The sequence below is a fragment of the Gymnodraco acuticeps genome, unplaced genomic scaffold, assembly GCF_902827175.1.
Source record: "Gymnodraco acuticeps unplaced genomic scaffold, fGymAcu1.1, whole genome shotgun sequence".
NCBI lineage: Eukaryota > Metazoa > Chordata > Actinopteri > Perciformes > Bathydraconidae > Gymnodraco > Gymnodraco acuticeps.
Genome location: NW_022991513.1, coordinates 1,892,338 through 1,907,354, shown reverse-complemented (window position 1 = coordinate 1,907,354; position 15,017 = coordinate 1,892,338). Strand labels below are relative to the sequence as shown.

Sequence of the window (15,017 nt, the reverse complement as noted above, 5' to 3'; positions counted from 1 at the left end):
GGTGTCAGCGTGACATCTTTTGAAACTGAACACAGAAGGATTTGTCTCATTTTAGACACGAGAAGCAGACGTGGTCGTAGCTGTGGTTACAGAGAGCTAAGTCTGAGAATGTCTCAGCAGAAAAGAGGGTTTGATAAAATGTCCTAAATGGGCCTTTTGTTTTTTTTAAATATACTTACAAAGGTGGCTTTTATTTTGTGTTTTTTCTACCCTTTGCTTTGCTTGCTATAACATACTACTATGTAACAAAAGACTATAGCATGCACCATTGTTGGGAATGGCAGGCTTAAATGAATAGAGCCTGAACTTTTTTAGCAAAAATTCACATGAATAGTTAAATATTTCAATATGTGCAGCTTGTCAAATAGCATCCAATCTACATTTTAAATAACGTTTTAGGTATGGGCTGAAATTATATCAGATTTTTGCTGAATGATTTTCATGGACATTTTCAAAGAATTCATTATAGCAATATATTTATGTATAGCAAATCTGAAAAACCAATGATAGTAATGCTGTAAGTCAAATTTCTCTTTAACTTGTTTTATTGTGCGTTATTTTGTGTCTTGGGCGTTGGAGAAATGAGACAGAGAATGGACCATGACAGAAATGATGTATTTATATTTTTTATAAATTATTCAAAAGGCACTGGATTTTTTACAAAATATAATCATAATATGTGTATTCTTAACATGATATCAATATTTAATTGTATTTATCGTCAGTACTGGAATACTGCGACACCCCTAGCATGTACGTTTGAACATGTGAAGGACCTCTAATAAAATCATCCTGTGTGGATCTACCCTAAACAGAATCTCACTGATGTCTATCTGCTGAAGTTTGTGTACGGCTCTCATTATTCGCTTTTCTCTTGTTTAAAATAAGGTTTCATGCATCTTCTCCAAACAATATGTGCTTCCTGTCTTGACCCTCTCCTCCCTGTGTGTGTTGCAGCAGGGCGGGGCCCACGCTGACGATGCTGCCGGCCTCAACAACAACAACAACAACAACAGCCACGGAGGCCCGCCCAGCGCCAGCTCCACATCCACTGCAGAACTCCACCACCAGTTGGAAACCTTCAGAGGTCCGCTGCACCCCCTCACCCCCACTCTTATCAACTCATTATATGGGCCTTTCTCAGTTTGTGTGTAATGTCTTACCTTTACCTTTTACATTTCCTTCTTCAGGTCTGGCCTCTGCTCTGGCCGGCCAGCTGCCCGGCGCTCTGGGGCTGAAGCTGGAGAAACACGACAAAGATGACATGAACCACCTCTCCAACGATGACAAGTCGGATGATGAGGGCGACAGAAAAAATATGATGACACCCAGAGGAGGCACACGCACGAGGTAGGAAGATTTTGAAAAAATATATATATTATACAAAGTAAAATAATTTAGGTCTGAAAATACTACAATTTGAACGGATTGTGTTTTTCTATTTAGTTAGTTAGTACTATGATGTCTTCTTAAGATGTAAGATTGTCTGTTTTATTTTGTTGTTATCTGACTTTAACTCTTAAACAGTTCTTTCTCACACAGCATTGAGGATGAGGACCTGAATCCGGAGCAGAAGGCCGAGCGTGAGCGTGAGAGGAGGATGGCTAACAACTCCCGTGAACGCCTAAGGGTGCGAGACATCAACGAGGCCTTTAAGGAGCTGGGTCACATGGTCCAGGTGCACCTGAAGAGCGAGAAGCCCCAGACCAAACTGCTCATCCTCCATCAGGCCGTGGCTGTCATACTCAACCTGGAGCAGCAAGTCAGAGGTCAGGGTCATTATATGCTTTACTCAGGAATTGTTGCAAATAGCTGGAATGTCAATGCAATTTTTGTATGAGTTTTTTTATGTTGTTTGTGAGCCCTTTAACCCAATTTCCTGTCATGTCTTATCAGGATGAGATGGACAATAAAAATGCATCTTTGAATCTTGACATCACATAGAATCAATAGTATTTATTTAAGATGCCTTACATTATATTCCTGCAGGCGGTAACTTTTTATTTTAGTGTCACATCCAAAGAGGAAGCAGTAAATATGGAGCAATAAAAAAGAACTGCAGTAAACAGGGTTGATTTATACGGAGCTATTTCACTGACAGAGCTGCCACGTACAGATAGTCCTCCATAATATCACAACAACAGTAAAGAAACTGCTGGGAAGCTGTTAATACATTGACTAAAGACATTATAGTTTGCTGTAGCTTCATATTATAAGACATTTAAGCAAGTAAGTCAAACATTTTATCCGGATTTTGCTTTATTCACTCACTAAAAGGCTGGATCTTCACAATAATGTGTTATAATAATAAAGAAATAGACCAGATTAATGCTCTCACTATGTTTGTTCAAAGCAATTAGAATAATAATGTGCCATAAACATTTAATTTCTGTCTCTCTGAACCACAGAGAGGAATCTGAACCCCAAAGCAGCCTGCCTTAAGAGGAGGGAGGAGGAGAAAGTGTCCTCGGGCTCCGGGGACCGTCCAGGCCACGCCGACTCCTCTAACCCCATGGGCCACCTCTGAGCAGCACACAGGTATGCTCACCTAATTTTTTATATATTTTTTCTGTATAAACAATATTTTTTTATTTTGTTTTACTGTTTTATTATGTCTTAAATATATGTATATATATTTGTTAAAGTCCATCACAATTTCCCTAAATTCAAATCGTTTTTTTCTATCAACGGTTTACATCCAAACGATATATGTTAAAAATGGTCTATTTCTGTTTGTCTGTATTATTGTTATTATTTTTAGCTTACATATGTATTCTGTATTCTGCATTTTGTATATTTTGTAATTAATTGCTGTTGTCTAATTTGTATTTTTATTATGTACTTTTACTTATTTTAAAAAAACACAATATGTGTGCTTTTGGTTGTACATGTTGTGTATTAATCTCAATACAAATGTGATCACGAACAAAAAAAAAAGAAATAATCTAAACCAATAAGGGCAGCAAATCTTTACTTCTGGAGGAGATAGAAATACGTATCTAATAATTTAGCACTGTTAATAAACAATAGTTGCACGTTAATTTATCAATGTATTGACTAGTTGATCCAGCTCCTTCACATCTCTGGAATAAGAATCAGTTTCTAAAAATATATGAAAGAGTAGCAGATGTTTTTAATATGTATTCTAATGCACAGATTGTCCTGCTGTGATTATTGATCAGAGTATTTCCCCTCTTCCCAGATCAAAGCGATCCACATCATCTCTGTCTGTGACCTTGCTTCTCAGTGACAGACAGGACTCACAGTTTGTGACACCAATCGAAGGAGACAGACCACTTGAAGCAAAAAACGACGAGACTAACACAATCCAGTCCTAGAAGATTGAAGAAGAGCCGAGCGAAGCGTCCAGCTCCGTGTGAGCAGTTTCCATCTGCAAAATGTCTCCCCACAAAGAAAAAGTCTTCAGCACATATCACTGTCTGCAAGAAGTGTTGTTGCTTCTGAACAATCAGAGACTTCGCAATCTCCTCCAACCATACGTGGAAATTGCCTTGTGCCTAAACTGAATTGACAAATGCATTGTAACAGCAATTTCTTTTGTTTGTTTGTTTGTTTTTTTCCTTCTATTTATGATGTTATTGAACTACAGTATGCAGTGTATGTCTAAAGGGAACGTTGAGCAAATTGAAAGAGAAGTATGCAGCTTTTCAGTTTATCTATAGTTTGCCAGTGTCACCATTAAAACTGAACACTCTGAAGCCAAATCTCTGGCGAGTCCGAGAGGAGGGGGCGATATTTGAGCACTGAGAAAATTAATTTATTGGCCAGTTTAGAGTGATATCTATAGCCCACTGTCAATGATCACTAGCTTTTAGAAATAACCGTCCCATAACAATAAGAACAGAGCCTATATTATTTATATTTGATCTATACTGCCACTGACCACATGTAACTCCTTATGTTTCAGCTTATGTGATAACGACCCCCAGCATAATTGGCACGACTAAGTTAGCATTACCATATTGTCTACAAAAGGTGATGAATGGCAAACTCTAGGTTTACTGAAAGCTCAGGTGTAGTTGTGTGTTTTTCATCGTTAGGGAGAAGTGAAATGTTTGCAAACCTTAGCATTCCCTTCATATTTGTTGTGTCTTAACTAAAAGAAAAAGGGGATCGTATTGCCCTTCCTTTTGCCATATAGTGTTAAATGTAAGCAATGAGATATGTTTGCAGATTCGTCTTGATTAAGACGTAGTTAAGAAAGAAAACAAATGCCGACGACCACACTTTCTCCTGGCCTGATAAACACATCCCTTGTTCTGGTAATATCTCAAGACATTTTCAAACGCAGTTATTCTAAGATTTTTAGTTATGCTTATTTGTGTTGTAACAAGTCATTTTTTATTCTTCCAGCATTATCATGTCCAGTTTCAGTCAGTTTTAACTTATTTTCTATTATGTTTTCATCCAATATATAAAAACAGACCAGATATTTCATGCATTTCTGGAATATCAAAGAACTGTAGCACAATAATTTCTTTTATGTTTTAAGACATTCATGGCTTTCATTTGTTTTCCCTATCAGTGTGCATGCTTCATGTTTGCCCTGGGTCTTAAGACTTGCTTTATATTCCATGTATTTCTTTGTATATTGTCTTCTATCATTATCTACAACTTAAACAAGGCTGCCACATTCGGAATCAGAAACAGATTTGGATAGTCTTTACAAAAAAGGGACTAACCGTGAGCTTACAATAAATATTTTATATTTTAAATTGTTGTTCTTTAAAGAAAAAAAATCTCAAGCTAATTATGTGAATTTTTTTCTTGCTATGATCTCAGGATTCATGTTGGCAGACTTTGTTTAAGGAATAGTGTGTGTGTCACTTCCTGCTCTTTTTTTAATTTCATGTGTTCCTACAGTATATTGCTTTGCTCCTCTGTTGCCAGGTTAGACTGCTGTATTCCCAGATGCTTTCCCTTGTATAATATATGAGAAAAAAGAACATTTAAAAAAGAAAAAAAAACATTTGGCTTATTTTTCACTGTAGTTAGTCTTTTATACAATAATACTGTAAGAATATTTCTTGAATTCTAAATATTACTCTTTCTAGATTTTTGAAAGCAAAAGTTTTGAGTAAAAAGTTTCTTACTTTATTTTACTATATTAGATAGTAAAATGTATGGTTATTTACAATAGCCTGTCCATTATTACAAGATATTCAGAAATGCCATCTCAAGAACAAAGCATAAATGTTGCTCGTAGTCTAACACATTAAAAGACTATCTACGAGCTCCAAATTACTAAAAGTGCGACCTCCATTTTCATTTTCAGTCTCGTTGTTGATTGATCAAATATTTGTCCTGTTGTCAAATGAAAAGGTTTTGTTGATGCGCATAAAAAAAACTGCGGCAATGAGAATTCGAATTTTCTGTCTTTTCCAACAGAAAAACACAATGTATATAACATTTATGTTGCAATAAATGTGCCATCTTTTTTCTAAATTCAATTGTATGTGCATTTATTTCTCATTGCGCAAACACGTGTTTCGGTGTCTGATCCATCATATCATTATCACGTCTTCTCAACGTTTATTTTAATTTGAACGAAAAGGCACAGGAAGCATGAAGTGGGACATGCTCAGATATGTGGGGTTAACTAAGACTACCTTTTATCTTTTATTAAAATATATGTGTAACAGTGGGTTTAGGCCAAGTACATTTTTTATAGTATTTACCCATTTTTTAAAAGAATACCAGTGGACTATTGTAGTCTGTATAAAAGTATTATGAGTATACAAAGACACCACTTTTTTCTTAAATCTCAATCTCTACATGTATGGTAGCCATTCCATTCCAGTGTCTGTTGATTTCCAACACAGAGAAATGTTGTCTGTAGTTTATAGATTAAGATAACAACAATAATAATTGTAATCAAACATATACCTATACTGTAAATAGTAAAAACCAGAGAAACTGATAATGCTGCAGTGGTCTCTTACATTTTTCCAGAGTTACCATACAATGAGCTGGTCCTACTTTTTTACCTTTACATTTAGGCAGGTATGAAGACAGAGAGGTCTTGTATGAAAGATACTGCAGCAAAAGGGAAATGCATTAATATGTGTCTACAGAGGGAACTAAATTAATACTCAGAAAACATGAATTTTATTTTGAGTACCTCTTTTTTCAATTTCAAGATGGTTGATTATTATAAAATGTCTTTTGACATGCATGTACTGTAAATGCAGAGGTAATACAAAACAAAGAGATACACTGAAACCAGAGTGCAGACGTGATGTGTGCAGCCATTATGAAAAGAACAAACCTAAACAATTAAGTTAATGAATCCCAAAAGTGTTGCTAAAATGCTGATCTGAAACTGGAGGACTGTGCTGCTGTAAATCTCAGACCCTGGTACATCTGCACAGAATTATCCTCGTGCAGATAGATGCTCATCGTGTCCTGAGAGGTCTGATCCTTCAGTTTTCTGAGGGGTGACACTGCTGACTGCTGCTCTGCCTGTGGTGAGCCCAGTGATGCAACATTAATCATGGCATGTCATCTTTCTATATTCTCTGCAGGAAGAAACAGAATGTGTGAGGGTGTGCGGCTGGTGCTATGTGTGTGAATGTTTCTGAAGGAGTGGGACCACCATGTCTGAAGCTGACTTCCTGTCAGGGCTGCTGGGCCAGCTGACAGAGAGTCCTTGGCTCGACTCCTTGAAGCCCGACCAAAGAGCCTGCTGCTCCTCCTGCTCCCAACAGTGAGATCATCCGCCTCTCTGCTACTCTCAGGATGCAAGCTGCGCTAAACATGCCTCTTGTCTTCTCTTCACCGAAGAATGAATAATTACATCGGTTCAAAATGAGCTTTTCTCGGCAGGATTTTTTCCTTCTTTTCCTTTGAGTTCTTTCTAGGGAACTTCTTGAAAATGGTGAACTACTTATTGCATCAGATGCAATTTTCAGCACCTGAAGTTTAGATGTCAAAATGTCACTGAAAGAGACAAAAAGACTATTTAAGTCTGGATGTCTTGCTGTTATTCAGGAGAGGTGGAGGGGCCTTCTTCAAGTATGTTCCCAGGGCCCAATTGTTTAAAAATGTGTGCTTGATACAATTTCAAATATATTTTGGACAAGAATAATAACCACATATTGGTAATTTTGTAGTAAATTAGCGCTGCTGCCAAACCCAACTCTGGTTTTTGTCTTAAAATAAAGGAGGGAGTTGAAAAAGGACGATAAACGTGATAAGAGGAGTCTTTAAGAAACTGTGGCTCCCGATAAATAATGTTCAATGCAATTTACTCCACTGTGTAAAGGCATTTCCTGTCTTGTGTTAATGTGAAATTGACGATGCAACATTATAAAATGTGCATCCTACCTTCCTGAAATCAGACCTTTGAATGTGGAATCGTTGTGCTTTCTTACATGACTTGGAACTGGGAAATACAGTCATTTATCCACCACAATGTCTTCAGTGGTTGCTGTCACATTGATGCAGAGCTAGTTAAACTCACAACATTGTTCATAAATCAACAACTTAAAAGCTAAAATGAGCTAAATGTGTGCCTCGTATGACATCTCTGTGCGCATGTAATTTAGCTTGATTTGGCCTGCAATCCTTCTTTAATCAGGATAAGACTGAGCTGTGCACTGAGCATGTCCAGAGGCCCCAGCTGTGGCTCCTCAGCGGAGAACAGAGCTCTCATTGTGCTGCTATAACCCAGCGCAGTGGCACAGAGCTCAGATTAAAGGCTGCAGTGGTGCACAATGTCTCTGTGGACACAAATATAAACAGTGGGCCACTGCAGAGTCACATGGACAGCAGGGCCTCCAGTTTAATGTACTTTGAGGTCATACTGTATGCTATAATGAGCATTACAAGTGTTGCTTTTCTGCTGGAAAGTCAATAAATACATTTTCTTACTAGTACTACACTGGAGCTTTTTAATTTCACTATAAATGTACATACAATTACACTGTATTAAAAATCTAATGTGAAATAGGCCTACTTGTATTGGGTGATTTTGTCCAGTGTAAAGAAAGATGAACTGAATCAGCAGAAAATGTGTATGGGTTTTGTTGTCTGAACACCAGCATCCATGCAAGAACTTGTAAGAAAAAATTGTAAAAGTATAAAATCCAATACATTGACAGTTGTTTCTAGTATTTTGTCCATGTTATAGTTGAAGAGCCAACATATTAAAATATAAATAATATATAAAAAACAACCCAACACGACAACATCGGCTGAAATCAAGACAAAATTACAATGGAGTTAAATGAACACCTTTCTAACACAGTGCCAACAAAAGTATTATTATATTATGACAGAAAATACTAAAATGTGGCAGAAACAATTGTGGTTGATATTATCATTGATCAATTTGATTTTTAATGGGTGAATAGTCCTTTTAAGATACTGTAAAAAAAAAAAGTTGTTGCTCTGTTAAGATAACAGTATAAAGCACATAACATATTAAAATCCCCCGCTGCACCTTCATTTTAACTGAAACTTTTACCCTTCTCCTGCTCCTGTTCATTTTAAGCCATTTTAGACCTATTTATCACGGCATATTGTTGCTTAGCCCTTGCTCTACCTCTTAAAGTTCACATACATACACTTTATTTCTAGAATAATACACCTTCTCTCTTTGGTTTACCAGGACATTTTTCAACACTTCTCCATCCAATTCAGCATACTGGCTCCTACAAACACACACTCTGGGTACATCTAATGGTGATGCGTTCACTAACCAGTCTATGTATGCACCAGCACCACCAGCAGCTCATGTCCTCATTAACTAACTTCAGTCAGCTCAGCTTTCTATCCACTAGATGACGCTCTCGGATGTTAAAGACATGCAGCTGCAAATTGCATTCATCAAGAGTGCAGATAATTACAACTGACATGGATTGAGGGGAGCACATAGGCTAAGTGTATAATTCTCCGAGGGCATTTACTTATTTATTTAGTAGTTGTCATGATACAGGAAATACACATCCATTTATGAACCTAAAGAGTGTAACTTGTATTGTAATCTCACAATATTTCTGCAGGGTGTGTTTTGCTTATTTCACAAACACATAACACATAACAAATATTTGAGTCAAGAAACGCAGCCTACTTTTATTCCACATAGCAAAAATAATGAGTCATACATCAACATTTATGATAAAGTCATTGCTATTTTTTATTGAGTTTTTAATAGTATAATAATTATGTTGGCCCATGTTATTTCATACACACGAACATGTACTTGAATTACTTTTCTTTGTCGACCCTTGTGTTTCATATTTGGTTAATTCCGTTTATAAAAAGTAAATATTTTATAATGAGCTCATATATGGAAGATGATTCTTTTAGCGTGAGTCTGGTCTCACGTAATTTGGGTTTTGAGACCCCGCTGGGCTGAAGCGAGCCGAGCTGGGCTGGTCCAAAAACCCGGACCAGAAGTATTAAATGGGGTTCAGGCAGGATTGGAGATGTGAAATCTGTTCCTGGACCAGCCGGTTAGTTTTTGGGTGGGCGGATTTGTGCGCTTGTTTCAGGAGGCGGGGCAGCCCGGAGGGTCGGTCCTTCTGAACTGCTGCTCTCTCTCCCAGAAAACAACACAGGACTAAATAAGTTAGCAAGCAGTGGCGCGGGCAATTTGCTCAACTCGTTTATCTTTTAAAACTGATTATAACAAAGTGCTGATAATCTGCGATAACTAAAAGAGAGAGAAAACCGACGCTGGTGAGTAGATAACGTTTTAATTGTAACGATACTTGAGTTAACAGCCGTGAAAGTTTAGAAAAGGCTACTGATTTTAACAGCATAAAGGACAATTCACTTGGTATTCTTGACTTGATTAAGTAACTCACGGAAAAGAGAGAAGTTTTTCAGTAAATCTCAGGCTGCTGGTATGATTTATGCCACCTGTTGCACCGAGCAGCGATGCAAGTGTCCAGAAACTTCGTCAACTTAAACCACAGCTCTTTCTTCACTTTAATTACTCGACTAACTATTTAAAAACTCTATCCTAAATACCGGTCTTTAATTATCTGCCATATCATTTTAAATGTGTTTAAAGTAGGCTACCTCCTTTACGTTCACGTTTCACTTACCTGTCGCTCCAGATTAGTGAACTCACATGTTACGTAACTTTATAATATTTTCCCACTGAGTAAATCCTCGCTGTTGGGACTGACTCGGGTCACCTTTTACATTTACTCTTTCAAGGTCGGCCCTCTGCTGTTAACTGATGTGTTTTCTTCATGCAGTCATGTGAGTCAGCTACAGACACAGTGTCTGGACTCTCTGTGACACAGAAAACTAATGAGTTCACATGAGGAGATACACATCTGCTTTGTTAAATCTTTGCAGAGTGTCCCCTCTGCACAGATCAAAGCCAGGCCCTTGACATCCAACCTGTGCAGCTGTGCTGACCTCTCTGGTCTGCAGCACAGGGGTCAGTGAAGGCAGCACGGCCTCTATGAAGGACAGCTCAGTCAGGGTTTTCCTCCTTTTGCTGGGAAAAATACAATGGGAGGAAGACAGTTGCACACTTGTTGGAGCATAAATGTGACACGAAGGATAAAAGAGTCCATTGTGTGTTGTCTTTAGCTTTAATCTGAACTCCAACAGCACTCTTCCTCCTGGACAGGACACTTTGCGTCCTTCTTCTTTCCTCAGTAAAGACTGAAGAGTGGGAAGATGTCTGACTAATAAGCAACAGGATATACTTATCAACCTCAAACTGAGGTGAATATTGCTTGTTTGTTCCAGTGGTTGTCATCCTTAAAATAAGTGTCTTACCCCACTGAGAAAAAGGCAAATTCATACAGCAAATGACATGCAGTATATTTAACAAGCTGTGTCATGTGGCTTACAATTTTGGCTAACCATTTTCCTGAAGGACACCCTGAAATCATCTTTTAGAATGTATGTCATACTATATCTATATACATATACTTGAATAGAGCATTTCATTGGGAGGGTCATTTTAGAAACTGTTATTTATAATTCATATTGATGTAAAAACAATAAAACAGAACATCACATTTTTCAATAAAGCCATCCAGCTCAATGATTTGTCATTTCCAACTTGTTCCAAAAATGGCTCAATGGAACTAGAGACAACCAGTATGGCAAGTCTGTTTCTGTAAAAATCTTCTCACAATGCTTATCGTCGTTAAACCCTATCTGGTTCTTTATTTTATTTCCTCTGCAAAGGAGGTTAAGTTTTCAGGTTGGGATTGTTTCTTGGTCCGATTCTCATAAGGGTGTAGCATACTGTATGTCTACGCAGAACACTCTACATTTTAACACATTCATTTTGAATTTGGTTAAAATTGCAAGATGGGGCATCTGGCCTTGATGAATGACTAGATCTGCTCGATACTAAATAGGCTCTGTAGTATCAGTTGTCTATAGGTCTGTCCTTACCTATTTAATGCTAATGTCATGTGTCCTGCTTGAGCTTTGTTGCCAGTCTTATCTCTGTCCTTCTTCCAGGCCCATCTGGGTCGTATTTGTCTTGTAACATCAGGTAGAATGAAACGCTATCAGCAAGGCAAACGGGCCCATTGTCCAGGGAAACACGTGTTGGCTGCTGATGGCTTTGTTTTCACCGGCTTCCCAGGCATAAATGTGTTTGAAAAACACTAAGCAGATTACTTTAATATTTGTACACAGTTTGATATTTATTGCCATCTGTGTTCTCACGATCGTGCTGCAAATCTGTCAACCCCGGACAGCCTTGCAATTATTATAAATGTGACAAAAGTGAGCCAAATGAGATTGTATCGCTTTCTTTTCAAGAAATATCCCATGAGTGAGGGCTGCAAATTACAATGTCACTTACAAGGATCGATTTCACTATACTGTGTGTATGCCTATAGACACACACACACACGCACACGCACACGCACATACACACACACACATTCACTTTGAACCTAACAAAGTTGTGTAGAGATGACAGCTCTCACATTTCTCTCAGGGCTGACTGACTCATGTTGTTATTTATCTGTCAATACCTTTTCATCTTAGCCCATTAACCTATATTCTTTGTCATGCTTGTCAAACAGTCACTTTGTCAAACCATACATTTTATTCACTTGCTTGTAAGGCTTTTCTAAACACTACCTGGTAATTTTTTACAAAGAATGTGGCTGAGGTTGACTCATTTTTTCTGAGATACTATAGGTTCTGAGATGTAAGGCAACACAGGGAGCTTATTGTCTTCATTTGGTCAGAGCACATTAGCTGAGCAGTTAGACAGAAAAATGACTGTGGAGAGAAAGAAGAAGAATAAGGCTCACTCAAAACCAATACAAAATTATTTGTTGTCTTATCCATTTATTGATCTACAGAAAAACAACAAACAAATATTTTGATTATCTATTATTTTAAAGTATTTTTCATGGATAGATAGCAGAGAAAGGCTGTGTAAGCCTCTAAATTATCGAGGGTTACCGTATTCTCAGTTTTTTTGTCATATTTAACTTAATATCTTTGGATTTAGGGCTATTTTAAAGGTCCCATGTCATGGCCATTTCTACTGATCATATTTCCATCCCCCCCCCTCCCTGTGAGCCCAGTGTGCTCTGATTGGTCGGGACGTTGCGAGGCTCGCTACTGCGAGGAGCAGACAGGTTTCCGGGTCGGCAATACAGAGAGACACAGCGAAAGTCATCCTGATCACACACAAACACTCACAGCCGAAGTAAAAACAATAAGTTTGGCTTGATATTGAGTAAGAAAAAGGTTTATAACGCTGTGAGAATGGGTCTGCGGAGAGCATTTCTCCACGATCCCAACTCGTCTATTACCAACCAGGGAGCTCTATGCAAGTCAATGGATCCTGGTGTGGGAGGTGCTCCGCGGATTGGTCCATTTGGGTCATTTGTTGTTGATTTGGATATTCACACGTCACAGAACCCAGGAAGCAAACAATGGAAAATGAGAAATCTCCAACGACGCGTTTTGGGGCAGCATAGACGGGTCTTTTCTGTGTTAGAGTTTTATTCGCTACAGGGTGTACTTTGAGGGTTTTTGACTCTGCAGACCGTTTACATGCAGAAAAACCTACATAACACACAAGGGGACGGGTAATAACCAGAAAAGCATGACATGGGCCCTTTAAATTAAAATGGATTATTCTAGAAAAAGTATTGTTACGCTCAACCGCTTATTCATAACAATAAAAGCAGATGTAATTAAATGCAGCAAGGCTTTGATGTGTCATCAGTGGTTGAGTGTGAACTAGGAAACTTTTAGAGACATTGAATTATGTAGCATCTCTGCCTCATTGACCTGTCTGAATCTTTGCTTGCAGAGGTGGACCACCTGATCCAGGGAGAGGGATTTATTTTCCTTCAGCATTCCTGATGGAGTCGTACAGAGTGACTGGCATTCCTAGCAGTGGACCACAGCGGGACCACACTCAGCCGTCCCGCCCCTCCAGGCCCCACAGTAATGGAGCTGGTTCATACGGTCTCAGCATCCGTGTCCAGGGTATAGATGGACACCCCTACGTAGTTCTCAACAACCAGGACAAGGGTCCTCAATCCTTCGTCGACCCTAACAGCAATGGGTACATCGACACAGATGGCTCTTTTATTGAGAACTACCAGGAGTATGATTTCCGGAGAGCAAAGGAGGCTGAAGCCAACGACCCCTTCATGGAGTACAGGTCTCAGAAGATGACTCATCACACTGGTCCTCAAAATGGCATTGCAGGTTCACAAGGAAATAAATCTTCTTCCCTTCGGAACTTTCAGAAGCACCCTGAGATTCTGAAGCCGTATGATCCGGAGAACAACACCCTGAACGTGGACAGCTCCCAAAGCCTGCCTTCAAGACCCCTGCCTCTTCCTGAAACTGGAAACCAACACCAGATTTCTTCCTCCAAATCTGCTGCACCATCCAACATCCATTCAACCAGCCTGGATCGGAATAAAGCTCCTCTGCAGCCAGAGAAACGGCAACCTCCACCCCAGAGCCTGGGTAAGACGGCTCTTCCTCAGCCGAGGTCGCAGCCTCTGTCTTCCCCTCCATCCCAGCCCGCTCAGCCTCAGTCCAAACCTCGTCTCTCTAACCTGAATCAACCTCAAACAAGGCTGGGTTCTAAAATTCAGCAGCAGCCAGTGTCTCCAGCCCAGAATCAGCCCTCAACCGTGTCCAGTCCCACAAGTGAGAACAACAAGATGTCATGCCAGTCTCCCACTTCTATGAGCAGCACCAACTCCAGCCTGGACCGTTCCCGCCGTGAGCCTGACGTCCTTCCTCTATGTAGGACGGACTCCAGCGGTCCAGTTCTTCAGTCCTCATCCCGCTCCCGCCACTCCTCCTCATCTTCCACCTCCAAGGCTCTGGTGGACGAACAGATGGACGCCCTGTACGCAGACACCATCAACCGCCACGGGAACCGCCGCTACATCCCGTTCCTCCCAGGTTCAGGCAGAGACATTGACACAGGCTCCATTCCTGGTGTGGACGAGCTAATTGACAAGTTTGATGGCAAAGAGGGAAACCACCAGCATAGAGGCAGAACGGGACGCAGGAACAGGATCAATCTGGAGGACAGGAAGCGCTCACGCAGCGTGGACAGCGCCTTCGGCCTGCCAGATGGCTCTAGCTACGTGGACGGGTTGAACTGCCAGCGAGGCACGTCGATGGAACATGTCCTGAGACCCTCACAGCTGCGGCAGAAAGCAACCGGCAGTCAGGACTCCTGGCTCACCGCTGTGGATGGTAAGGTCAACACCAGGGCTTCTTCTCGTACCACAAGCGCACCCGGCTCCCCCCAGAACACCCTCTCTACAGGTGTTGGCGCCATACAGGGTTACAGAAAGCCACGGACTCGCACCTCGTCATTTCCATTCAAGAGGTCAGAGAGTGAGGACTTTTCAGATGGAAAAGTTTCAACAACATCCCTGTCAACAACTCTATCCAAGCCTTCTTCTTCCTCAGGCAACAAGCCCAATACAGAGGCAGATGTTCAGGTACAAATTGATCTTTAGCATTATGATTAGACATTTTGATTCAGATATTTTTCTTCC

The 15,017-nt window shown here is 39.8% G+C and overlaps 2 protein-coding genes across 7 annotated transcripts in view; both read left to right on the top strand.

Annotated features, from left to right (window-relative positions):
• The window catches only part of tcf12 (transcription factor 12), a 74,553-nt gene extending 69,082 nt beyond the window's left edge, over positions 1 to 5,471 (top strand). For 4 of the 6 annotated variants that reach the window (XM_034196955.1, XM_034196956.1, XM_034196958.1 and 1 more), the window contains 5 exons: positions 958 to 1,087; positions 1,191 to 1,350; positions 1,528 to 1,769; positions 2,409 to 2,538; positions 3,203 to 5,471. In XM_034196955.1, coding sequence (XP_034052846.1) covers positions 958 to 1,087; positions 1,191 to 1,350; positions 1,528 to 1,769; positions 2,409 to 2,527 — 651 coding nt within the window. In that variant the 3' untranslated portion in view covers positions 2,528 to 2,538; positions 3,203 to 5,471. The remainder of the gene's footprint in view (positions 1 to 957; positions 1,088 to 1,190; positions 1,351 to 1,527; positions 1,770 to 2,408; positions 2,539 to 3,202) is intronic. The other 2 variants (XM_034196959.1, XM_034196960.1) reach the window with 2 other exon arrangements.
• Positions 5,472 to 9,475: 4,004 nt separating this feature from the next.
• cgnl1 (cingulin-like 1) overlaps positions 9,476 to 15,017 on the top strand; it is a 30,766-nt gene continuing 25,224 nt past the window's right edge. Inside the window, exons 1-2 of the mRNA XM_034196939.1 lie at positions 9,476 to 9,705; positions 13,292 to 14,960. Of these exons, the coding sequence (XP_034052830.1) occupies positions 13,344 to 14,960 (1,617 nt within the window). The 5' untranslated portion in view covers positions 9,476 to 9,705; positions 13,292 to 13,343. The remainder of the gene's footprint in view (positions 9,706 to 13,291; positions 14,961 to 15,017) is intronic.